Source organism: Sarcophilus harrisii, chromosome 2 (genome assembly GCF_902635505.1).
Source record: "Sarcophilus harrisii chromosome 2, mSarHar1.11, whole genome shotgun sequence".
Lineage (NCBI taxonomy): Eukaryota > Metazoa > Chordata > Mammalia > Dasyuromorphia > Dasyuridae > Sarcophilus > Sarcophilus harrisii.
In genome coordinates, this window is record NC_045427.1 from 431,667,495 (window position 1) to 431,695,136 (window position 27,642).

At 40.0% G+C, this 27,642-nt stretch overlaps 1 protein-coding gene across 1 annotated transcript in view; it reads right to left on the bottom strand.

The window, feature by feature from the left end:
* Positions 1-27,378, bottom strand: part of TGM2 (transglutaminase 2) — a 56,710-nt gene extending 29,332 nt beyond the window's left edge. The window contains exons 1-2 of the mRNA XM_031954072.1: positions 27,278-27,378; positions 13,573-13,752 (exon numbers count right to left, since the gene is read on the bottom strand). Of these exons, the coding sequence (XP_031809932.1) occupies positions 13,573-13,752; positions 27,278-27,353 (256 nt within the window). The 5' untranslated portion in view covers positions 27,354-27,378. The remainder of the gene's footprint in view (positions 1-13,572; positions 13,753-27,277) is intronic.
* Between the last annotated feature and the right edge of the window lie 264 nt (positions 27,379-27,642).

The following is a 27,642-nucleotide window of genomic DNA, read 5'->3' on the forward strand; positions in this document are numbered from 1 at the left end:
ATCAGCCAGGGTACCACGTTAGCTGTCTCCCCGGGGGGGGGTGGTCAAGGATAACTGTGGTCTGATAGGAGTTCCTGCATGGAATGGTGGACAACATTTGTAGAAACTAAAGAATAAAGAACAAATAGAGTATTATTTGAGTAAATAAAAACTAGAATAATGGAATAAAGAAAACACAACTAACACACTAATATACACAATGACTGCGTGAAGAAAAAGAACACATAAGAATTCAGATCAAGATGATGAACAATCTTAATTCCAGAGGACTGAAGATGAAACCTACTTCCCTTCTTTCAACAGAGAGGTAGTAGGCTATGGATACAGAATATCACATATACTGTCAGACATGGCAGATGGTCCCTCCTTCCCTCTCTCCCTTCCTTCCTTCCTTCTTTCCTTCCTTCCTTCATTCCTCTCTCCCTTCCTTTTTCTTTCCTTCCTTCATTCCTCTCTCCCTTCCTTTTTCTTTCTTTCTTTCTTTCTTTCTTTCTTTCTTTCTTTCTTTCTTTCTTTCTTTCTTTCTTTCTTTCTTATTTTTCTTTCTTTTTCTTTTTCTTTCTTTCTCTTTTCTCCTTCCTTCCTTCCTTTCTAAACTTGAACTAACTGAGGTTGAAGGTTCAGTTCTGGCTATTCCTGTAACTGGCCATATGATCCTGAGCAAATCATTCCCTTTCTCTGGGCCCTAGTTTCTCTGTTTGCAAAATAAGAGGATTAGTTTAGGTGGTTAAAGTTCTTCCACTGATCTCTAACAATCCACAGAGGAGTGAGGATTAAATAAAATAAGGATTGTAAGGCACTTAGTACAGTGCCTGGCACAACTATTATTTTTATTTTTAATGGAAATATCACTGGTTATGAAGTCAGAAGCCCCAGGTTCATGTCCTGGCTCTGATTATTACAAGCTGGTATATAGGAACAAGAAACTCGGCCTGAGTTTCAGTTTCCTCTTCTTCAACACAAAAATCCTAATATCATCTATATAAATCGAAAGAGAGAAAGTATGATGAAATAGAAAGAGGGTCAGTCTTGGGAGTCAAAAGAAATGTATTCTTGTCCTGCCTCTGACACAAACTAGATGTGTGATCTCAGATAAGTCCCTATAAGTGTTCTAAGAAACTCTTCAAGACAAATTTTGAAAACTTTCTAAGTTTTTTTCTAAGTGTTAGTATGGATTTGAATTCAGGAAGACAATTCTTCCTGACTCCAGGCCTGGTGTTCCAGCGACTGTGCCAACTACTTGTCCATAAATATAGATTAGACATAGATATAAATAGTTTTATATTAGATATAGTTGGTGCTATATAAACATTAGATGTTACTATTACTCCTGGTTGTTCCATGAATAAAACACTCATCTCTTTGCTCCAGGCATTCTTTCTGACTGTCCCCATTAGAACTTCTCCTTCCTCTACTCTGAATATTGACTTCCTACCTTCCTTTAAATCCTAACTAAAATCCCACTTTCTACAGTAAGCCGTCCCCAACCTCTTCCAATTCCAATTTCTTTACCCTGTTAATTATTTCCTATTTACCCTGTATATAGCTAGCTTTGTATATCTTGTTTGAAAGGTGTTTACCAGTTGAAAGTTTCTGGAGGGCAGGAATTGTCTTTTACTTCTGTATCCCCAGCACTTAGCACAGTGTATTGCACTTAAGTACTTAATAAATATTAATCTAATGCTTACTATATACCAAGTGCTATTCTAAGTGTACTTGTGGGGCAACTAAGTAGTGTAGTGGCTAGAGCACCAGGCCTGGAGTCAGGAAAACTCACTTTTCTGATTTCAAACCTGTCCTCAAACACTTACTAGCTTGGTGACCCTGAACAAAGTGACTTAACCCTGTTTGCCTCAGTTTCCTCATTTGTAAAATGAGCTGGAGAAGGGAATGACAAACCACTCCACTATCTTTGACAAAGAACCCCAAATGGGGTCACAAAGAGTTGGACATGAATGTGCTAAGGGCTTTACAATTATTTTTGAGCAGTTGGAGAACTGATGCCTTGAAGCGTCACAGAAAGGGGAGTTATAATTATATAACTTTAGACTGCCTGAACAAAGTGGGCCATTACTCTCTACTTGCCAACCTATGCTTTGGACAAGCAGTCGTGCTTCCCGTTTCTAGGCCCCTCCTGGTGTTGAATCTTATAGTCTCTGTGCCACCCCCACACATCCTTGCTTTGTTTCTCCCAGTCCTCACAACTGGCTCCCTTCCAAGCTCCACTACTAGTCATGGCTCTGGCAAATGGAAAAGGAAGAGGCTGAACCTTCTCTATCCCCAGTAGGCCCGAGCAGCGTCACACAAAGTCCAGCTGACATTGCCCTCCACGTGACTCTGATTTTCCCCTAATAAATCTGTCCCTTGCCTTCCTGCCCATCTTCCAAAAGATTGCTTCCTACTCTCTCTCTCTCATGGCCCTTTTTACCTTTTGTCTCCTCTTCCCTTTCCCTCTTTCCTCATCACTTCCCATCCCCACCCTTATGACTTAAAATTTGTCTCCTGCCAGGTGGAAGTCTTCTCCCCTCATCTACTAAGCTCCCTCTTCCTCCCTTTACCCTTTCAGCCAAATCCAAGAAAGGCTCCGAACTGATCTGTTCATTCTTACACTGCAGATGAATTTGACTTCAGCTAATATGAATTCACATTTCCTATAAAAGATTTGGGGTTTGCAAATCCTTGTCCTACCTTCCTTAGAGTGTTTTTGGGAGGATCAAATAAGAAAATGAATGTAAAGTTCTACGTAAAACTTAGAGCTTTAGATAAATGCTAGTTATTATTATTATTTTGTTGTTGTTAGGAGATAAAAGCTACCTCTCCCTTTGGAAGCACGATGTTAAAACAATGGCTTTTAGGAGCCTGAAAAATCTTCAATACCCCAAAGGACAAACATCTGAAAAATCAGTGCTGGAAGGGACCTTAGAATACAGGACATAGATTATAAGGGCAGGAAGGGATCTCCGAGATTGTGTAGTCCAAAGGTTCTTGAATTTTTTGATTTCAAGACTCCTTTTTTACTCCTAAAAACAAATGAGGATCCTAAAGGAGTATTGATAGCCAATCCTTAAGTTTTCAGTATGATCATTTACACTTCAGAAATTGATTATTTAGACATAAGCAACTATTATTAATACAGATTAAACTTAAAATTGTATATGCATACATTCCCCCCACCCAGGAGAGCTTGATTGTTAAACATTTATCAACACTCTCCGCTATTGCTTTATAAATACTGTTTGAGCATACCAGGGGTGCTGAAGAAGGGTCAAAGAATGATGTTTTCACTAAACTGGAGGCCTAGTGACTATGAGATGATGATGGTGATAACTGGCATTTATATACTGTTTTTATTGAGAATTGCAAAATGTTTTATATCCATTATTTTGTTCGAAACTCATGACACCCCTGGAACCCTCTCCAAAGAGCATTTGTTTATATGGGTTATATCTATAGATATTTACTTCATTAGAAATTAAAATGTCTTGTATTGGTATGAGAATATATTTTGAGAGTCATTGATAGAATCCAATCTCCTTGTTTAACTGAGGAGACTCATGTTGAGAGATAGAATATACCTTCCCCAAGTGAGTCAATCAGTCAGTTTGTCAATAAATATTCATTAAGCACATACTTTGTGCCAGCTACTAGGCTAATCACTAGAGATATAAGAGAAATTTTTTTTCTTATTCTCAAGAAGTTGACTTCTTGAGACATGCAATGACAACATGCAAACAGCTATTTACAAACACACTATATACCGACAGAAGACTAGAACTAAAGGGAAATTGGGAAAGACTTCTATAGAAGGCCAGTCTTTAGCTTGGACTTGAGGAAAGCCAAGTGGTCAAGATGAGGAAGGAAAGCATTCACATGGAGTTAAGAGATGGAGTATCTTGTTTGAGGAACAGCAAGGAACCCAGTGAGACTAGGTCCAAGATTACATGGAAAGGAAAAAGTTAAGAAGACTGGAAAGGTGATGGGAAGTGGGGTCCTAGCTTATGAGAGGCTTTGGATACCAAATAGAGGGTTTTATATTTATTTGTGGAGTTGATTCTGGAGCCACTGGAAGTTATCGACTAGGGGGTAGACGTGAAGATCACTTTGGCAGTTGAATGGAGAATGGAGTAGAAGGAGTGGTGGTGGTGGTGGTGGTGGGAGAATGAAGATGGATGATATCTAGATTGCACACCTGTGAGACTGGGAAGATGGTGGTACCCTCCATAGTAATAAGGACATTTGGAAGAATGGAGCGTTTAGAGGGAAGATAATGAGTTCAGTTTGGGACATGTTGAATTTAAGATGTCTACCAGGTAACCAAGTGGTATTTTCTGCAATATTAGTGGAGATGTGAGATTGACTGAAGGTCAAGTGGAGAGGTAAGGGCTGGATAAGTAGACCTGAAAATGATTGATATAAAGATAAAATTGAATCCATGGGAGCTGAGGAGATCATCAAGTGAAATAGGATAGAGAAAGAAGAGAAAAGGCCCCAGAACAGATGTCTAGACAAAGACTGAGTTCAATACTCACTTGAGAACTGTGTACCCAGTCCTGGGAAGCACAAGGGAAAATAATGAAAGGAAGTCCTCATCTTGGACAAGCTTTTGACCTAAGTGACCACAGAGTCCAGCTAGATTAGATGCTTATTGATTGCGGAACAGTCAAACAAATTGTAGAGTGTGAATAAAATGGAATATTTCTTCAGTATAAAAATGAGGAATACAGAGAAGTATGGGAAAACTAGACAGAGAGCAGAGTGTGTCAACATAGCTTGAGACCTCTCTGTGGGCAGTTCATTTTCATGCCATACCACCCTCTACACTTAGCTCTTTGAAAAGAGAAGAATTTAGAACTGTTCCTCCTGAGATTAAAGAGAAGGTAAAGTAGATTTTTCATATTTTCACATCTAAGGATTTCTTACTTCACTTTTCTGAACCTCAATTTCCTCTTCTATAAATAGGCATAAAACTACCTGTACTACTAACCTCACAGAGTTGTATGAAAAGTGATTTTGAAATCTTAAGGAACATTGAAAGTGTGATTTTTTTTAAATAAAAGATGGAAGGGACCCTAAATCCCATTCATGTAGGGATAAGCCAAACCTCTCATTCTACAGATTAGGAACTGAGAGCCAGAGAGAAGAAGGGATTTGCCTTAGATCACAGTAAATCATTTGAGGAGCTTGAATAGGTATCTATACTCCTGGCCCAGTGGCCTCCTACTGTGCTGTGTCTTACAAGTATATTTCTCCTGAATGGGACTCTGACCTCTATATTGGTCTACATGGGGTCAGTCCTGGGGAGAGTTGTGAAAGAGAGAAAGTATGGATCGGTGCCTCTCTAAGTGTGCACTAAAATGCCTCTCTACAAAGTTCTTGCCAGCTGCTTCCTCTCAGGCCCCTGGCTTCCTGACAAGACACGGAGAAAGCCTGCATCACTCCTGTTAGTTCATGTTTATTTTTGGTATGGAGCCACCAGGGCGGGGCTAGGGAGAGTGGGCACAGGATGCCCAGTGTGGCACAGTTCCTTTAAATAGAAAATGCCCATAATTTTAGCTGGGGGAGCTTTCCTCAGGAGGGAAAGTTGTGAAGATTTTAAAATAAATAAATAAAAAAACTTTACTTCAAACAATTAAGCCTTCTCCATTACTACTTCTGCCTGTTCTCGTCCTTTGTCCATGAGTCAGACCTTGGACTTAGACAAGGATAGTATATTGATGTCAAAGGATATTCCTATCAGGAGTTGGTGATTCCGTTTGTGGCAGCCCTTTTTGTAGTGGCTAAAAACTGGAAACTGAATGGATGTCCATCAGTTGGAGAATGGCTGAATAAATTGTGGTATATGAATATTATGGAATATTACTGTTCTGTAAGAAATGACCAACAGGATAATTTCAGAAAGGCCTGGAGAGACTTACACGAACTGATGCTGAGTGAAATGAGCAGGACCAGGAGATCATTATATACCTCAACAACAATACTATATGATGACCAGTTCTGATGGACCAGGCCATCCTCAGCAACGAGATCAACCAAATCATTTCCAATGGAGCAGTAATGAACTGAACTAGCTATGCCCAGAAAAAGAACTCTGGGAGATGACTAAAAACCATTACATTGAATTCCCAATCCCTATATTTATGCACACCTGCATTTTTGATTTCCTTCACAAGCTAATTGTACAATATTTCCGAGTCTGATTCTTTTTGTACAGCAAAATAACGTTTTGGTCATGTATACTTATTGTGTATCTAATTTATATTTTAATATATTTAACATCTACTGGTCATCCTGCCATCTAGGGGAGAGGGTGGGGGGGTAAGAGGTGAAAAATTGGAACAAGAGGTTTGGCAATTGTTAGTGCTGTAAAGTTACCCATGTATATATCCTGTAAATAAAAGGCTATTAAATAAAAACAAAACAAAAAAAACAAACAAACAAAAAAAAAAAAAAAAACAAGGAGTTGGTGATTCCAGGGGAGGGATGTGAGGGATAGCAGGAAGGCCCACACACTCTGTGGCAGTACACTACTTACAATTACACACTAACAGAGACCTCATAGCAGAGGAAAGAGAGAATGCTGTGCAAAGGGGAAAATGGAGGTTCCCGGTCCAGTTCTATCACAATTTCTTTTTATTGATTATCTTGAATTTTATATTGACTATATTTCCAAATATAGTTTTCTGGCCACCCCTCTGGGCCAAAACACCAGTAAATGCTATTCTACACCCCAAATTTCCCTTTTCTACAAGTCCCCCGTTTCATTTTTTTTTTTTTTTTTTACTTCAAGTCTCAAGGTGCCAGTGCCTTCCATCATGATTGTCACCTGGCTGTATGACATTCAGGGTCTAAGAAACCCTTAGGTGTGGAAATAGGAAAAATCTACTTTTCTATCTCTTTAGTCCTAGGAAGAACAGTTGTGAATTCTTCCTTTTTCAAAGGGCTGAGCAGAGAGGGGTGGTGTGGGCTGGAAATGAGCCGCCCACTGAAAGGTCCCAAGCTAGACTGACACACTCTGCCCTCTGTCCCGATTCAGTTCTGAACCAACCTTGGTGGAGTGGGAGTGGGCAGGAGGTGGGGGATTGGCTTCTCTCCTAGACCAGCCCTGTCAGGGGCACTGGGAAGAAGGAGAGTCCATCCAAGAGAGGAAGAAACTGTGCCTGAAACCAGGTTCAGTCCTCTGACTGAGGAGGCCTTGTCGCTAACTCAGGCTGACTTCGCTCCTTCCCAGCCTTGCTCTCCCCACTCAGGCCCACTGCCTAACTTAATCAGCACCTATGTTTCTGCAGTGTGAAATCCTAGAATGTTAAGAACTGGGAAGGGCCTCAGAGCCTATTCTGACCCCGCAGTTTATGGAAGGGATGGAGGCCTGCAGGGGAGAAATTATTGCCCCAGGTTAGATGCAGAGCTGAATCTAGAGCCCAAACCTCTTGATTCCCGAGTTTCAGTGCTCTGCCAGCTGCCCTGTTTCCCCCTCCCTGCTCTAAAGGTATGACTCTAAGGTAAATTCTAGCTTCAAATCTTATGACACAACTGTGATATTCTGTGATGTTATCTCTTAGAGCCTCAGTTTCCTTGTCTTTCAGATGGAAAATAGAATTTCTTCCCTGCCTCCTTCATGAGAGTTTTGTGATGGCCAAATGTGATCAAAATTGGGGAAGCACTTTTTAAAAAAAAATTGTAAAGCACTATATACAATGAAATCAATTTCTCTTTCCCCTTTCTGGACACATCTCTAAAATAAGAGGGTTGGACGTCTGATAATTTCCCAGGATCCTTCCTATTCTAACATTCAATGACCTAAAGTCCCTCCCAGCTTTAACACTCCATGTTCTATGTTCTAAAGTACTTCCATCTCAAAAAGCTTGTATTCTAAAGTCTCTTTCTAATTCTGATATTCTATGTTCTATATTCTAAGGTCATTTGCATCTCTAACATTCTACATTCTAAGGTGTTTCCCAGCTCTGACATTCTATATTATGTATCTCCTAGCCTCACCTACACCTGGACGTTAGGAGACATTCACTCTCTAGGGGCTCGATAGACTCATTACCCCATATCTGCTTCAGAGAACTGGTCTCCCTTTGCTGGCAAGATGCAATATAGCATGACTGTTTACTTTGTGTGGTCCTAGATAAAAAAAAAAAAGGTGTGGTTAAAGGAATAGGATGTTTGTCTTTCTAGAAAGCCTGGATACACTTTCATGATTACATTATAAAGCCATCTTTCTTCTTGTATCATAGCCTGATTTGTGCCAAAGGAAATTTATACCTTTGTCCAGTAGCTGATGGGTAGATTCACATGCATGTACTTTGCCCTTCTTTGAGTGTTGGGTAACAGGGTAGCAAGGGGCCTTACAGACTCTGAAGTTTCCCCACTTCAGAGAATTTTGCTTAATTCATCAATGTAATGAAAGGGAAAGGGAGAGAACATTTGAAAAATTAATCAATGAGGGTGAGAAAAGTTAAAGGCTTGATTGGGATGAGAACTGAGAAACCTGAGACATCCCAATGAATGTGGAGTTAGCTTTCTTATCTTTGTTAAGTCACATAGAGCAAGATTCACAGACCTGGTTAAGGGAACATATGCAGAACACTTCTTTCCCTTATTTAAAATTCACAAAAAATTCACTAAATCTTAACCTGGAACAAACCCCAGAGACATCTAGACTAACTCTTATCTAAATAAGAATCTTTTCTATAATGATCTTAATAAATAGCCAGTTATCCAACCATTGCAGTAAAACCTCCAGTGATAGGGAGCTAGCTCATTGCCTTCCAAAACAGCCCATTTCACTTTTTGAAAGTTCTAATTATTAGAATATTTTGCCTTATATTAACACTAAATCATTATCTTTGAAATTTCCATTTGTTGCCTCTAGTTCTGCTCTCTTGGGCTAAGTACGTAAAGTCCTTCGAATGTATTAAGACAGCAAACATCTTTAAGTCTCTTTCCTAGGCTAAACATCCCCAATTCCTTTAAATGAATGTATGTCACAGCTTCTCATTCCTACCAATGCATTTGCACTGATTGCCCCTCTTAGGATATACTTAGGATATACTCTAGTTTGCCAATATCCTCAAACTGATTGTTTCTTTCTTTTTCTTTTTTAGTTAGTTTTTTCTTTTCCCCCCTTTTTATTATAGGTTTTTATTTTCAAAACATATGCATGAATAATTTTTCAACACTGATCCTTGTAAAAACTTCCCTTTTGTGGTTCTTTTGTGGCTCGTCTGTAAAATGAGTCAAACGAAATCAGGGGTCCTCTTTTTTTTGTATCACAGACTCTTTTGGCATTCTGACCCCTTTTCAGAATGATCTTTTTTAAGAGAGCAAAATAAAATACACAGGTTTACAAAAGAAAGCAGTTATTATATAAGAAACAAATTCCCAGAACTCAGGAAAAAGATCACTTAAGTGATCTCTAAAGTACATTCTGTGATCCTTCTTTCAACTGGGACTTTGAGAGAAGGATCGGCCCTAAACTCATTTTTACATCTGGGAAAGGAAGAAGGATCGTGGCTCCAGGTGATGGAGCATAGTCCTGGCCTCTGACCTGGTTTTAAGGAACTTAAAAAACAAAGGATTGAGCTGCATCACCCCTGGTCATGGTGAGGTACCATCTCCAGTCCTACTGGGCATAGCTTCCCCAGAAGCCAATGCCTTATACAGAGTAATGTTTGTTGGTTTTAACAGGTGCTAGATCTAGAATTCTCAGCAGAGAATCCTAGAATTTAGGCCTTATTGTTTCTTGCCTAGGAAAGACCATGGGAATATGGTAAAAAATCAGGAGACCTCTGTCACTAACTCAATGTGAGACTAACAAATCTTATAGCCTTGTTGCATCCCAGTTTCTTCATCTGTAAAACATATGACCTGTTTCCTTCCTTGCATTGTTGTCTAGACTAGATGAGAGAAAAGACCATATGAAGGCAACTTTGAAAAAAAAAATCCATTACTCTTCTGCTCAGAAACTTTCAATGACTCCCTATTGCTTACAAGACAAAATACAAACTTCTAAGCCTGACATTGAAAACACTGCACAGTCTAACTCTACAACCTTTCCAGTCTTATTTCACATTATTCCCCTTCATACACTCTCTATTCAGGGCCCATCCAAATGGGTTTCTATCCTGCGACCTCCTTTCTTGGCATTTGCATAGGTTGTCCCCAGGTCTTATAGTTGATCCCCTCCAACACCTCCACTTGGTGAAATCCTACTTCAAGGACTAGTGTAAGTGCTATCTTCTCTAATAATGATTATGATGATGATAGCTAACATTTAAAGCATTTTAAAGTTTATTAATTATTTTATATGTGACATTATCCTGTGGGGTAGTTGCTATTGGAGTCAAGAAGAAATGAGTTCAAATTTTGATTCAGACACTTACTAGCTGTATGATCCCAGGCAAGTCATTTAACACTCTTAGCCTCTCTTTCTCCATTTGCAAAGCAAGGATAATAATAGCGTTTATCTTAGTGGATTGTCATAAAGGACAAAGGAGATAAAGTATGTAAAGAGCTTTGTAAACTTTAAAGTGTCACTTATTATCATTCCCCTTTTATAACTGAGATCATTGAACCTTCTTTATATAACTTTTTTTTTTTTTTTTTTTTTTTTTTTTTATAACTGAGCTCATTGAAGAGTTTAAGTGACTAGCTCAGTCACATTGAAAGTGAGCGGTGCTGTTCTCTTTATTATGACCTTTAGCTTTATGGAGCTTTTCTGATCTCTTTAAATGAAAGTGTTTCCTTCTCTTCAGATTTTCCCAGAAGACTTTGGTTAGACCTCTCCGATGCCCCAATACAGGACAGGCACCTCATGGACAGGGACCTATTATTTCCTTGGCATAGAGAATTACTCTATGAGGCAAGTTCTTCTACTTCACCTTCTCTGAAACTCAGAGAATTATTTAGAGAATTAGAGACTTATTAATCTCCCTAATAGGAGATAGGATAATTTGTTCAGATTCACACAGCAGATATATATTAGAGAGAGGCCTGTAACCCAAGGTCTACTGTCTCTATCTCCCATACTATGTTGTTGCTTTATTGGGGGATACATATACTCTCCCCTATTAAATTTTTAATTTTTTTGAGTATCATTTTTTCCTGTTTGTCTCTTTTCTAAACATTAGGATCTTACACTTAATAGGGCACTTTATAAATATTGAATTGAAATAGAATACTAAAAATTGTTGTACTTGTGGATACACTGAAGCATTGCTATCATAAGAGAAAACTGACTGGTTTCCCTGTCAGCACCTAGTTTTCCATATACTAGAGGACTTTACTAGAAATGTGGAATCCTGTTTGTGGGAAGGGACAAGAAGACATATCCGGTTTTATTTAACTTAAATATGCAGCCAGGAAAGCTTGGTCCTATACAGTAGAAGTGAATTTGGCCATCAGAAGGACCTTTCACCCCACTACAACCCTGTGGAAGCCATGGATCTTCCCATCTATTGATTAGATAAGGAAACGACCCTGCTGAGCTGTCTCTTTGTTGTCTCTCTCAGTGATGGTTCCCAGGGCAGCATCAGCATTATAAGCCTGAGAGCTGAGTTAGCTTCTGAGTCTAGTAGGTTAAATTTTGCAGAAAACCTCACTTAGCTGTATCCTTGGCCTGGCTATCAGTGCTCATGATCTGGCCCCTCCCTACTCTTTTCAATCTTATTTTCCTCTTCCCCAAGTCAAACTCTCCTTGTAGACAATCCTTGATTCCTCACTCCCCTAAACCCCAGTCCCACATCTATTCCTTGCCCATATTTCTTCTCCAGCTTCAAAATGCCTTTCTTGCTTCAACAAATGCAAATCTTGATCCTGTGGGACCTTAATTAAAATGTACTTCCGTCAGGAAGCCTTCTGTTACCATTCCAGTTTATGGTCAGCTTCTCCTTGTTTGAATCCTGTAATCCTGCTGCTTCTCTATAGGACACAATTGTGTCCTCAATTATATACTACTTCTTTTCAACATGTGTCTTGTTCTTCTCCCTCAGGGACAAGATATTTGTAGTATTTTTGTTTCCTTGTCAAACTATCCCAGAATGAGGCACATAATTTAATTTGGATCAATAATGATTAATCACGTATTTTGTGGAAGACTATTCATATACTCAAAACTAGGATTGAAGGATAAAAAACAATATAGAGGTTTGCCTTCTAGTACAGGGGAGGTGCCTCTCATCCTTGCATATAAATAAGTTGGGTGAGAATTAAGGTGGGTGGAATAGAGAGACACAGACAAAATACTCAAGAAAATTTGAGGACATAAAGGATTGTGGACAAGTAGCACCTGAACTACATCTCAAAGGGAAAGGATTTTGATAAGTGGAGATGAGAAGACAATGAATTCTAAGTATAAGGAACCTAGCTAAATGTGTGTAGTAGAAACAAAATAAAGACTGATTCTTAGGTCCAACTAAGGATGTTGACCTTACTCTTTGGCAGTGGAGAAGAAGGATGGAGAATGTGTTATGTGGGAGTGAGGATAGATGTTTTCAGGATGCTAGAATATGGCCGTTGGACATCTCTAGACAGAACCTTCTCTAGGATTAAGGAGTTTAAGGTAATCAACAGTCTTGTGCTTGGGAGAGAGAGTTAAGGCAACATGTCAAGGATAGAAGGCTGGTCAGTAACTGAAGGAATCAGCTTTTCAGGCTTAATAAGGGAAATAGAGACCCTAAGTTACCTCTTTAAGAGCCAGGCCCTACTCTATGATGTGGTCCAGACCACCTCACAACTGTCCTGCAATCCTTCTTTTCCTCATATTCTCCAAGGTGAACAACCAGCTAAGCATATTAATAGATTTTAGAACATAGAACATAGACTAGTAGAACTAGAAGGAACCTTACAATAAAGCATGTGAGAGTTGTGAGGAACATCATGTAAGAATTGTATGAAACACTAAAACATAGGATTTCAGGGCTAGGAGTTTAGGGAACAGTTGGTCTAACCAATTCACTTATTTTACATATGGAAAAAATAAAGCTTGTTGTGGTCAAGTAATCATAATGCCAGGCAGAGATCAATCCAAGGAAACTTACTATTGAACTAGAAACTAAAGCACATAGAGGCAGACTTTTTCTTCTACCCTTTTCAGCAGGCTTAGCCTTTTGTTTAGTTTCAGAGAGGCTGTTCTATCATTTCCCTTTCCTGGATGGCTCCCTGTTTACGTTGTGACAGATTAACTTGTTGCCAAAGAGAAATTTGGAGGAAGGAGCAGGTAGGGCAGAGCTTCTGATGTGGGAAACAGGAGGCAGGAAATCTTCCACCTGCATCTGGAGATAATGGATGACCATCGTTAACCCATGAGGTTGTCCTGTGCATTGTTAGAGGCAAGATCAAACAGGGCAAAAGTAACTCTCCACAACATAAAGGCCAAATATGGGGGAGAGCACCTGGGACTGATGGTCCTCAGCTAAAGGATGGGAAGTAGACATTACCCCACAAGACCCCGCCAACAAATATCCATTCTAGCTACATCTCCACATCGGGCAAGACTGGCTCTGAGCTACATGAACCTTGTTGTCCAAAATGGCCCGAGGAGGAGAAAATTAAGTGGGTAGAACTTACCTGTCTCTACGATGAAGTTCAATTTGTCCACAGAAGCCTCAAAGCCCCTGTCTTGGAAATATATAACGATGTTGAATGGTTGACCCCGTCTGACCACCAGTTTATCCTGGCACATACTACTAGTCCAGTGATTTTTGCCATTCTTCTCAAACTCCAGGTCACTTTTTTCAACTATCAATTCTGTAGAAGTAACAAAAGGGCAAGAAGTTAGCAGTGTATCAGTGGAGACAAGGAGTAGAACTTATAACTAAAAGCCACAATCATATCAGTCCACATTTCTCTAGTGCTGTAAGGTTCCCAAAGCACCTTCCTCCCAACAGTCCTGTCAGGTAAGTAGCAAAAGGATGATGATTTCCATTTTTCTCAGGTGGACAAACTAGTACTCCAACAGATACTGACGTAATAACAGCACTAACAACAAAATTTATATAGCACTTATTATGCCAGGCACTGTGCCAAGCTCTTTAAATAAAATTATCTCATTTGATCCTTACAACAAAGTAAGTGCTATTATTATTCCTATTTTACAGATGAGGAAACTGAGGCAAACTGAGGTTAAGTGACTTCCTCAGGGTCACACAGCTAATCAAATGTCAGCACCTAGATCTCCAGTTTTGAACTTAGATCTCTAGTCTTAAGATTCAGTGCTCTCTCTCTCTCTCTCTCTCTCTCTCTCTCTCTCTCTCTCTTCTTTCTGTCTGTCTTTCCTGCCTGTTTCTCTCTGTGTCTGTCTCCTCTTTCTGTCTGTCTCTCTATCTCTTTCTCTCTGTCTCTGCCTCTCTCTTTCTCTTTGTCTCTCAATTTCTCTGTGTGTCTCTATCTTTATGTCTTTGTCTCCCAGGACTTTGTATGAAAGAAATGTTTTGTAAATCTTAAAACACTATATAAATGAGAGGTATGATAGTCATCAATCACAACCAAGTATGTCTGAGGAAGAATCCCTGTGCTAGGAATTGCTACGGAAAAAGTAACAGATAAGTCCCTTGATCATAAAGAAGGAAGAGGGGAAAAAGCTTTTCTTAAACACCTAATATATATCAAGCACTGTGCTGACTTTACAACAAGGCAGGTAGGATTCCCCATTTTACGGTTGGGGAAACTGAGGCAGATAGAGGCTAAGTGACTTGTCATATAGCATTTGAAGCTAGATTTAAACTCAGATTTTCCTCACTCCAGGCTTAGTATATCCACTGCACTATTGCCTCCAAGAGTACTCATAATATAACTAGGAGGACAAGACTCAGAGGAAGCAATTGGCAAGTAGCACAAGCCAAGTCATAACCAAGTACTTGAATTAGGTGGTGCAGACTGTGAGGGCTATGAGGAAGTCACAGAATCACAAAATCTCAGTCTCTGGGGGAGAAAAATCAGAGGACATGAAATTCAATCTAATTCTTTGACTCAGAATTTCTTCTGTAACATCCTCATCAAGGGATTATACACTTGAAGATTTTCAATGATGAGGAGCTCACTATATCCTAAGAAAGGCCAATTCCATTTCTAATTATTAGGAAGCTTTTTTGTTGTTCAGTCACATCAGTTGTATCCTACTCTTTTGATACCATTTGGAATTTTCTTGGCAAAGATATTGGTTTGCCATTTCCTCCTCTAGCTCATTTTACAGATGAGGAAACGGAGGCAAATAGGGTAAAATGATTTGCCCAGGGTTATACAGCTAGTAAGTTTTTGATGCCTCATTTGAATTCAGATCTTCCTGACTTTCGATCCGCTGTACCAGTTAGCTGCCCCTCTTCTCACTATACCAAACTTCTTACTAGAAATGACCATTTCCTTAACTTTCCCTTCCTGATACCTCCCGGGGCTTTGTGGAGAAAGTATTAAATAAACAAAAAAGTGCTGGAGGCTTCTGAGCCCTCATTATGAATACCATATACACAAGAAACTTGCAGCTAGGGCAAAGAGCCAGAATGGGAGAGGACATAGCTGATCCTCTGCATGGATCTAACTTTTCCTGACTGAAAAGGTCATTCCGTGTTCCCAGATTTCTGAGACCACACCTGTGTGGGTAATTAATTGCAACCTGGCTATGTGGTCTAAGGAGGATCATAGAAGAGGGGTTTGAAGCTGCTAAGTTAAACAGTCCAAACCACACCCAGTTGAGTTTCTCTCCCAGAAAATTATCTGTGAGGGAGTTTGGGGACTGACTGCCTCCAGGGCAGTCCTCTGGCTCTCCTGATGAAAGACTTATTGCTGCTTTAGCTGGGAGTTAGATAATGGGCTCACATCTTTTTTGGATGAGATGAGAGATCCTGAATCTGGAGAGTTATGGAATCAAACCTCTGAGGTTGAAGGACTAAGTAGAAAGAATTCGAAACCAGCAAGCTAAAGGAACTTTGCTCTGATCTTAACTCCACTGCTGGCTTGCACTATCATGCGGGCCTTATTTCCTTTATGTCAACATACATTGTTCATGCAGGAATATGATAAGGAATGAAGTAACAGTTGGTCTTTGGTCATACTCAAGAAGAAGCTTCTTGTTAAAAACATATCATTAAGTAGGACTAAAAAGACTACTTGAATTTTGAGTCAGAGTGTCTGAATTTGAATCCTGTGTTTGCTGATTAAAAGCTGTGTGACTTCCAGTAAGTCCTCTTTGTCTCAGGTTCTTTATATGTAAAAGAAAACAGTTAGTCCATATGACCTGTAAGGTCTTCCAATTCTAAATCTGTGATCTTAGGATCATTAGTACAACTCACATTTATATGTAACTTTTCTATATACAAAATGCTTTTCTTACAATGACCCTATGAGAGAAGTAGGGCAAATGCAATTATTCTACCAAATGGGGAAACAGACTCTGAATCTAAGATAATTCAGCTAGCAAACGTGAGAGGTAGGATTCAAATTCACGTCTCCTCACTTCCATTTAGTGTTCTTCCCACTATGTCAGCAAGTTAGAAGGCTATTTATTAAGTACCTACTATATGGTGGCCACTGTGTTAAGGATCAACAATATAAAGAAAAGCAAATGAGATTTCTACTCTCAAGGAGTCCAATTATTGATATGTTCAACAATTAGTTGTATTAATTATTATGTTAACATTATTAAGATGAGGGGAAAGTATTTATATGTCACCTACTATATGTCAGGGTTGTGCAAAGGCTTTTTACAAATATTTCATTTTGATCCTCATAGCAACTCTGAAAAGTAGGTGCTATTATTATATCCATTTTGCAGTTGAGGAAACTGAGGCAAATGGTTTGCCCAAGATTACGCAGCTAGTATAAGTATCTGAGGCTGGATTTGAACCAGGGTCTTCCTGACTGCAGACCCAGTGTTCGATGCACTCTGCCACCAGCTGCCTCTAGTTAATATACACGTTTCTCCATGTCTGGAGATGGTCATTGATTTGGAGCTCAAAGGGACCTTAGAGATCACTTACTACAATCCCTCCATTTACACCTAAGGAAATTGAGACCCAAAGAAATTAAGGGACTTGTCTAAAAACTTTGCAAATAATAGATCAAACTCAGACCCCCGATTCCAAATATAGTAATCTTTCCACTGGATGACAACAGGAGACAGGAACCTTAGGTTCCAGTCCCAGCCGGATTACAACCTTGCTATGTGACTTTGGATAAGGAATTTTCTCTCTCCAGTACTCCATGTCCTCATGTATATAATGAATGCTCCATGTTATTCATGGAGTTCTTGTAAAGATAGAATGATAGTCTCCTCCATTAGACTGTAAGCTCCATGTAGGGATTGTTTGGTCTCTTTTGTATTCCCAGCAATGCTTGGCACCTAGTTGATAGTTAATATAGATTTACTGATTAATTGATATACAATGCAAAAACTCTTGGGGCATAAAAGTCACTGTAGAAATAAAACTATGTATTCATGGGCTGATATTGTTCTTTCTGATTTCAAGTACCCTCTGAGGTTTGGTTTCCTCATCTGTAAAATAAACTATGATCTTCTGTTTATGTCTGAATCAGCATTCCTTTCTCCCAAAACCCTGTATAGTGTGAGCCGAATGCTCCTCAGCTCCATCTTTCTGTCTGAAAGACTTGTTGCTGCTGGAAATCCCCCTCAGCTTGTTCAGCTCTGTCTAGGTCATTAACAGGAAGGCACTAAAGTTCAGGGGAAGTCTTGGGTCCTCAGCTCTTACCCCGTGATCATCTGCAGTACTGGAGTGTATGACAGATACCCAGGAGAGGGCTATTTTAGTCCCAGATTGACAATAAGTTAGTACTGAGAGTGATGTAGGGGGATGTTGGCTCTTGAGCAGAGGGGATAACTGAAAGCTCTTTATGGTAGCATTTGCCTTCAAATGATTATTTCCTAGTGTTTAAAACTGGAACATATCTTTAAAAACATATAGTTCAATATCCCTAATTTTATGGATGAGGAAACTGAGACCTAAATAAGAAGTTATTTGCCCAGGGTCACACAGGTAGAAAAAGTAGTATTTTAGTAATTTAGTAATTTAGTTTTTCTTAGCACAAATCTAGGGGTCTTTCCATTGTATGGTGCATTGAATTCCTTGTATTTAGCTAGAGGGGACCTAGATAATGTTCCTAGCTAGAGAGAATGCATAAGATGTGGTGGGAAGATACCGGTTCTATCTGTACAATGCCTTTTACATCTCACTTTTGTCACTCATTACCTGTGTGATCCTGGGCAATTCACCTAACCTCCCCGGGGGGTCTGGACCTTATTTTCTTGAGGGGAAAGGGTGTTCTAAATAACTTTTCAGGTTCCTCTGGTCGAAATTGAGTAACCTGTGATGCTATTCCCGCTTAAGCTTTATAGCAGCCCTGGGAGGCAGCAGGACATATATTATTTTTTCTCATTTTACCAACTAGGAAACTGATGCCCAGAGAGGGGGACAGGACTTACCTGGGGTTACTCAGTTAATTGGTAGCAAAGCTAGGGTCGAAACCCAGTCTACCGACACTGAATAGGACTTTCCCCCATTTCTCTTATATTCTCTTGTTCTAGTCACTTGGAATCACAGGAGAGTGGAAATGATGGGGGACTAGAAATTAAGAGACCTTAGATCGATTAGACTGACTATCACCAATTGACGGGGACTTTGGACAAGTCATGTCTCTGATATTGCACCTCAGTTTCCCCCTCTGCAAAAGGGGCATAACTTAGCTGCCTCATAGGTTTTGTGCCGGGAATGGGAACTATAGAATCCTTAATGTGTAGTGGAAATAATAGTAGCTGGCATTTCTGCAATCTTGAAATCTTGCAGAATGCTCTATGCCTTGTTACAGTTTGACCTTATAACCCTTAGAACACTGCTTTGGGGCTGGAATATTTACTCTAACATTTACAATAGATCCAAAAATATCCACTACGTTCTCCCCAGTAAAATGTAAGAGCTGGATTAGAAAAGATTTAGAGCTTTGTTAGAGACTAAAATTCTTTTTTTTTTTCTCCTTGCAAAGAATAGGAGGAAAAGTTTAAAACTCTGAGTCCACACATCGCCAGGCACCCACTGCTCATCTGGTCTTCCCCACTCCGTCCTGCGTGTCTGCTACTGTATTGGAATGGGACAGGGGTAGGATAAGCTGGGACAGAAGCTGGGGTGAGCCCCGTCGCTGGGAGAACGGGAACTGTCCAGCTCCCCAGTGGCTCACACCCTTTTGGTTGGGACCCAGGGACACTCACCACTGGCCATGTTCTTGATTCTTCGGAGCTTCTCGGGGATTCGTCTGGGACGGAGCTGACACGCGCTTCAGAGTGCAGCCACGGGCGGCGGCGGCAGCAGCGGGCAGAAGAAGCCAGCGGCTGTCTATAGCTGTCCGGGAGAGCACTTTTATACCCGCCGCGGGCTGGCCGGAGACCAACTTTCCCTCCCCTAACCTCCGCCCGAGGTGGGACGTAAGGTTGCCTGAGTAAGAGCCCAAGTCTGAGAGGGAGGGGGACAGAGCAGAAACCACACCCACATCGCCAAGCCAAGAGGAGACCCAGGAAAGTTTCCCAATCTGGAAAGCTTCCTCCCTTCACCTCTCAGTGGGAGCTCCTACTCCTGCTACTTCCCCAATCAGACCCCAGAAGGTGGTCTCACACCAACCCCTATCTCCGTCCCCTCGTGGTTCCCTGAAGCATAAGCATACCGTAGTGGCGAAAACCTGACATCTGGGGCCCATAGATTTTAATTTGAATCCCGGCTCTGTGGTTCGTTGTGCTAACTTAGGCAAGTGACTTCATCTTTCTAAGCCTCAGTTTCCCGATCTGTAGAATGAAGGGGTTGAACTAAACAGCCTCTAAATAAAGTAGCTCTTAATTGTGAACCTATGATTCAGTGAAATGGCCACACTCTCCCACAAAGTGTAGTTGCTCTCCATGGGATGCTGGTCCTGGACCCCTCATATAGTTTGAGGATTAGGGAAAGGGTGAAATTTGGAGGAGGGAATAAGGAAGGGACCCTTGACCTTTCCTGAGGACTCGTCTTCCTTGAGAATTGAGTCTCAAACCTCAGTTATGCCCTTGTCAGGAGGACAGAATGCAAAGGGCAGGTCACTGAAGACATGAAAATTGAGCCTCCCTGTGTTTAGAAATAGAGTGTTCCCCCCCCCCCCCACACTTTTAGTTCAAGGCTTTGAGCTATTCCAAGAAGTTAGCTGATTTAGCAACTAATCCATTCTTATTTTCTGACTTTAAAAACATGTTCTAGTAGAGTGTTGGTTTTGCCTACTCCTATAACAATGTATTTGAAGTCAGAAGAATAGTGGATGTGCCCAGGTCAATGCTGCTCTCTTGGGGCCATAAGGTGAGTGGAGGTGCTACTGGACTAGGATTTTTATGAGATCTTGAATCAGCCTGGCTCTATCATTAATTGGCTGTTGATCTAAGGCTGATCCTAGGTCAAGTCTTGTCCCTGTTTTGCTTCTCAGTTTCCCCATCTGTAAAATGAGCATAACATAACTGCCTCACAGATTTTGTGAGGAGGAATGAAAACTGGAAAATCCTGAGGGTGACATGGAAATAAGTAGCTGATATTTTTAGAATGCTTCAGAGCTTGCAAAAATGCTTTTTCAATGGGGTAAATCGAACAAGTTATTCTGTCAAGTTGCAGGATAACTTCCAGGGTCAGCTACATTGTGTAGTCAGCAGCACCCCAGCTGAATTTAATAATAAGACCCTTTGTTTTACAAAGGAAGAAACCGGAAGCTTAGTATGCTTTAGGTCATAGAGCTAGTAAGTAACTAGCTAATATCATATCTAGGATTCAAGCTCAGATTCTCCTCCAAGTTCAGTGCCTCTTCCTTATCCACCATATGAGTTTCTTCTGACTTAAAACTTTCAAAGCTCTACTCGTATCCTTCAAATAACACTTAACCTATTCTGATGTATATTATTTTATTAATGGATTCTATTTTGAAGTCATGAGATTTAAAGGAGAAAAGGACCATAATTTGTATAATTTTTTTTTTATTTAACATTATTTTAGTTCAGTTGGAAAAACTCTGGATTCAGAGACAGAGAATTTGGGCTTCAAAGTTGTTTCTGACATTAATTACATTGGGTAATCACTCTCTAATTTCCTTTATCTGTAAAATGAAGGTGTTGAATTCTATGATCTCCGGCCACTCTCAGCGCTAATTCGATGATTCTGTGTATTCACGTCCCATTCCCCCCCCCCCCCCCCCCCCCCCCCCCCCGCAGATTCTCATGAATCCCTAAATTAGTGAATTAATGAAGGTTGGCATTGTTTCTGATTCATCATTGTATCCTCAAAGCAATGAATACATGCTGCCCCCTCTAAGGAGCTCTCCCTGACATTTCTCGTTACCTCAAGCTGGACAGAATCTCTTCTTCCTGGAATCTTAGATTTCTAGCACTTCGTCCATGTGGGTAATCCTCTACTAAAGCAGACAATCATCCTTCTACAATTTAATAGGTGAAACTTTGTGTGGCCAGAAGTATTGTTCTCCCTGAAAAGATAAACTCTGCAGGACCTAGCTACAACTGCCCACCAGTGACAGTTTATGGGTGGTGGAGGGGATGGACGAGAGGGAGAGAGGAATCTGTACTCTATGCTTTTATAGTTATGTAGTTCCTTTGAGAACTTTCATTTTCCTGGAATAGCCAATATCGCCTTTACCTCTCACTGAGGCTTCAGAAAAGTACATCAGTGAAGGATGCTTATTATCTAATTTGTATTATCACTACTTGTGCTCATGTCTCATTCTCCCCTCTGAACTAAATTCTTTAAGGCTAGGGATTGTGTCTGGTTTCATCTTGGTTATCTTTATCTTTGTCTAACTCAAGATCATACACACAGAAAGTGCTTAGTAAATATTTTCTAAATAATTGAATTCTATTTTTACTTCTTTTCATCATCAGATCAGAAAGGAAAATAATAGCATTTACCTAAGAATCTGAGAAATTTTCTCTACAAAAAGAAAAGAATTCACTGAGGTCATTGGAATCAACGTCCCACCTCAGCTTATTTCCTCAGTATGTTTGAAAATGAGTTTTCCATCCTCTGGCCTTGCATATCACTTTGAAATCTTTCATAATTTTATCATTTTATCTGGAACTGTAATGAAAAACACTTTGGCTTGATAATAGCAATTTTTCTACCTTCCTCACCCCCCACTCCCAATCAGATAACAGGTTGCTGGAACAAAGACCCTTGGCAAGGGAAACACACATTCACCACCCACTCTCACCCTGAGGTTGATGAAGTTGATCTCAGAGCAGGCTGTAATAGGGTAAAGGAATAGGGTAAAGTTCTGAGGAAATCCAAAGGAAAGTTGCTGGGGTGTAGGGGAATAGGGGTGGAGGACTGGTACCAAGGTCACAATTTCTTGGATCTAGAGCTGAAAAGGACCTCAAAAACCATCTAATCCTACACCTTCATTTTACAGAGGAGGAAATTGAATTATACATTCTAAATACCAGATCCTGGATGAGGAACCCAGATGCACCAGTACTCTTTCTAATATACCCTAATGCCTCTTTCCCAGATGTAAAAATGAGATTAGGGCTGATTCTTCTCTCAAAGTCCCAGCTGAAAGAAGGATCACAGAATGTACTTTAGAGGTCACTTAAGTGATCTTTTTCCTGAGGTCTGTGAATTTGTTTCTTATATAACTGCTTTCTTTTGTAAACCTGTGTATTTTATTTTGCTCTCTTAAAAAAGATCATTCTGAAAAGGTGTAAGAATGCCAAAAAAATCTGTGATACAAAAAAAGAGGACCCCTGATTTCGTTTGACTCCTCATTTTACAGACGAGCTAAGTAAGGACCATAAAAGGGAAGGAATTTGGCCAAGGTCACATAGGGAATGGGTAGCAGAGCTGGAATTTGAACCTAGATCCTCTAACCCCAAATTTAGCGTTCTACTCATTGTGCTGTTAGGCCTTTAGGATATTGTACCAACTAGTTACCAGCAACACTGGAGGCAGGAGAAATGGAGTTAAATAATTTTGGGGTAGCCTCTCTATAATTTTGGTCCTTGTATGGCTTAATATAGGGAGGGCACATAGTAGGTGCTCCAGAGTTTTGTAGCCTAATATCCACAAAGACTACTCATCTGTCTGCAACCTGTGTAACAGGGCCCAGTTTTTGTATTGACTTGAGGAAGTAAATTAATCTCTAGGCTCCAATGGTTTGTTATGATATTTGGGGGTGGGGGTGGGGAAGACCAACCTAAAGGGGTAGAGTGATTGCCTCCTTTTGCTTCCAAACATCAGCCTGCTGACTGTTCTTACCTGTATTGCTCCTAGTTTAGAAGAGGGTTTTTGTTTTTGTTTTGCTTTGCTTTGCTTTTTGGCTGGGATGAGGATGAGAAGTAGTATGGCATAGTGGTAATCTAGGCTTTGCTATGTACGACTTATATGACCTTGGACAAAATACTTGGTCTCCTGTTTCCCCATCTGTAGAATGAAGGTGTTGAATAGTTGATCCCAGCTTTATATTTCATGACCTTAAGATAGAGTCCCATAATAAACTGCATATGCGGGACAGCCGGGGGAAAGAGGGTTGTCACATCTGACATGTTGGCATCTTAGGCAACAACTTAGGTATAGCCATAATAATTTTCTCAGTTGTCACCTAACATCTTAGATATCAACTGATAAAATAATTGTATTGATCCTTTATATTTCTTTCTTTCTTTTTCATTCATTTATTTATTTCTATAGAAGAGGAAACTCAGGGTCATAAAGATTAAATGCATACCAGAGCTACATAGGTATTAAATGTCAGAGGATTTGGACTCAGATTGCTTGGCTTTCAATTAATACAAAGATAGGATTAAAAAGATATGACATAGACTAGGAAGTTATTTGGAATAGGAAAAATGATTAGAATAAGGAGGAAGAAGGAGAGGGACACTTTTTTTGGTTTTTATTTTTTTTGCATTTATAATTTAATAAAAGAGCAGAACTGCAATGCCTCAGAACAAAAATGAGACGACAGAGTTAGAAGTTCCTCTCAGCAAAGAATGTCAGAGCTAGAAGAGCCCTTCAAATGTCAGAACTGGAAGGAACATTAGAACATAGAATATTTTAGCTGAAAAGAATGTGGATATTAGAACATAGGTAGTTAGAGATGAAAGGATCCTTAATGATCAAACCCTTTCATTTTACATATGAGAAAACTGAAGCCCCAGAAAGGTAATTACTAGCTAATGGATTAGAAAGCTGAGACTCAAACCCAGAGCTACTGATTTTGGCAAGGACTAGCTCTGCCATAAGCTATGGGTACCTAGAGGTTCATAAGTCCAGATCTACACCATTTCCACCTGGCAAATTGATTATATTGATTGATAGGATTGATATCCTATCAATTCTTCCTCAGTGACTTACTATCCCTGAGACTTTAGGAAGGGGAGAGGAAAAGACACACATTTGTAGAATCCATTTGTTCTGTTGTTTCACTCATGTCCAGCTCAGAATGATCCTATTTGGGGTTTTCTTGGCAAAGATATCGTTTTGGTTTGCCATTTCCTTCTCCAGTTCGTTTTACAGATAAGGAAATCTAAACAAACATGGTTAAATAATATGCCCAGGGTCACACAACTAATAAGTATCTGAGGACAGATCCGAAGATGGGAAAGTAAAAGTCTTTCAGATTCCAAGTCCAGTGCTTTATCAATTGTACCAACTCACTGTCCATAGGAAATGTATTTTCTTCTTAGGACCATAGGATTCAGAGCTGGAAGGGATTGTAAACATCATCTAATCTATCTTTCTCACTTTACAGATTTGCCTAAAATCATACAGGTAGCAAGTAGAAAGACCTTTGACCCCTGGTTTAGTTCTTTCTTGGGCAAAAAACTTTCATTTTTTCCCCTTGAAATTAGTAAAGGATGCTGTACAAGTAAACTACAAAGCTACTTATTTCCCTTCCACTTGTCACTTATGTCCCTGGAATTCATTTAAAAAAGTTCCAGGTTTTGACACAAATAAATTCCAGATCTAGGATATGACATAATGGAAGATCCATCTCATGTGAACCCCACATATATGAATCTGGATCCTGGCCCATGGATTTATCTCCAGAAAAGAGAACCAAACCACATCCCTCTTCCTCCAGCACATTCTGGACTTCTCATAAAGTAGCCATAGACTCTGTGGGTTCAGAATAGAGAGGGCTCATAAAACCCTACCAGGGGTCCTCAGACTTTTTTAATAGGGGGCCAGTTCACTGTCCCTCAGACTGTTGGAGGGCTGGACTATAGTAAAAACAAAAACTTTGTTTTGTGCGCCTTTAAATAAAGAAACTTCATAGCCCTGGGTGAGGGGGACAAATGTCCTCAGCTGCTTCATCAGGCCCTCAGGCCATAGTTTGAGGACCCCTGCAGACTCTTAGTGTTTGCCTGAAACAAGTATATTCAGCTGTGTTCCATGATTATTCAGGGCCCTCCTTCTCTTATCCGGAGGCTACTCTTTGAGGTAGAGATAAGGGGAGGTGTGAGAGCAAATTATGGACCTGTAAGACATGAAGCCTGAATTTTCCTCTATAGTTTTGTGTGTCCTCCCAGTGTGATTTTGAGCAAGTAATATATGAACCCATATAAAATCTATGTGGGAGACCCTTCTCTGCTCACTGATTTACTGAGTGGTGGAAGGGGAACAGGATATGATAGCAGACACTTGAGTTCTAGTAATGGCTCCAATAGTTAATTTCTATCTGATGATGATGATGAGGAAGTCATCGTACCTCTCTGGAACTTACTCATTTTCCTCATCTGTAAAATAAGGCTATAATTATCATCTTTGTATATATATGAAAAGCTATGATGCTGAAAAGGGGTCATGGATTCATAGATTTTGGAGAGCCTTAAAGTACAGGTAGGTAGGTAGCACAGTGAATGAAGTATTAGGCGTGGGATCCAGAAAACTTATCTTCCTGAGTTCAAATCTGGCCTCAGGCACAGGTAAGTAATTTCATCCTGTTTGCCTCAGTTTCCTCATCTGTAAAATGATCTGGGTTGGGAAATGGCAAATCATACCAGTATCTCTCCCAAGAAAACCCCAAATGGAGTTGTAGAATCAGACATGAGAAACACAACAAAAAACCTTAAAGAGCATTGAGTCTACTTATCTCATTTTTCAGGTGAAGAAACCAAGGTTGACAGAGAGAAAAAGATTTGCCCATGATCACATAGGTTCTAAGTAACAGCGTAGGAATTAAATCCAAGATCCTTTGACTTCAAATATAGCGTTTTTTCTTTTAATAATAAAACAACTAGTATACTTTGCCAAGCTCTCTACAAATATCTCACTTGGTCCCTATGCCAGTCCCTGGAGGTAGATGCTGATGAGGAAACTGAGGCAGAAAGAAGTTAAATAACTTGCCAGGATCACATAGCTATTAAGTATTTGAGGCTGGATTTGAACTCAGATCTTCCTGACTTGAGGTCCAGCATTATATCCATTGTACCACCCAGCTGTCTCTCATAGCACTTAGTCATCAAGCATTTATCAAGTATTTACTATGTGCCAGGCACTGTGCTAAGGAATACAAAGAAGTGTAAAAACACAATGAATTCCTGCAAGTAGCTCACAATTTAATGGTGAGACAACATGCAGATAATTGTACAGAAATGAGACATATGGGGTAAATGGAAGGTTTTATAGAGAAGACCACAGCAGCGCAGGAAGGAAAGGGAAAACAAGGAAAAGTTGCCTGCAGCAGAAAGTTGGCTTTGAGCTGAATCTTGAAGAAAGCCAGTGAAATTAGGAGGCAAAAGTATAGAGGGAAGGTGTTCCAGACATGGAGAGCAGACATTGAGAAGGCAGGGATATGGGAGGAGCAGTGTGTGAGAAACAGCAATAAAGCCAGGATAGTTGGAGGGTAGGAAGAAGGCAAGGGTTTTGAATACCAAACAGAGGATTTAATATTTTCAAGCAGGTAATAGTGAACCACTGGAATTTATTGAGTGGGGGGGGGGGTTAGCTGAGGAGATATGACATCATTATTTTAGCATTTTAAGGAAACGACTTTGGCAGTTGAGAGGAGGATTTAATTACAGTGAGGAGAAATAGGGCAGGAGGAGCATCCAGCAGGCTATTGCCGTAGTCTAGACATGAGGTGTTAAGAGTCTGCGTCAGGGTGGCAGCTCTCTGGGTGGAGAGAAGGAGATGTAGATGGGAAATGTAGAAATGACAAGACTTGTCAATGGATTAAGCCAGAGTTGGAACTAGTAAGTGGGCAAGGTAGGCGGCTGCCTGAGGTAAAACACACTGGAAAAAAGGGAGCTGGGGAATACCTTGTAAAGCTGGAAGTCTTTCAAGCAAAGGCACTACTTGATAGGGATGCTGTAAGAGACTCCTGTTCAGGTCCATGTTAGACTCTAAGTTGTCCCCCAATACTATGATGTCCTGATTCTAATACAATGATTACCTTATTGGCTTGATAGGAGGAAAGTAAAGCTTGGTTAAGCTTTAAATGATTCTAGAATGTGACATAATAATCAAATTGGAATTGTGATGAAAATTGGAATTATAATAATATCTAAATTAAAATAAATAACATATAATTATAATAAATACTATATAATGATTAATAGTATAAATAATTATAATAATAGCTCATATTCCTAACACATTTTAAACTTTACAAGGTACTTTTTCA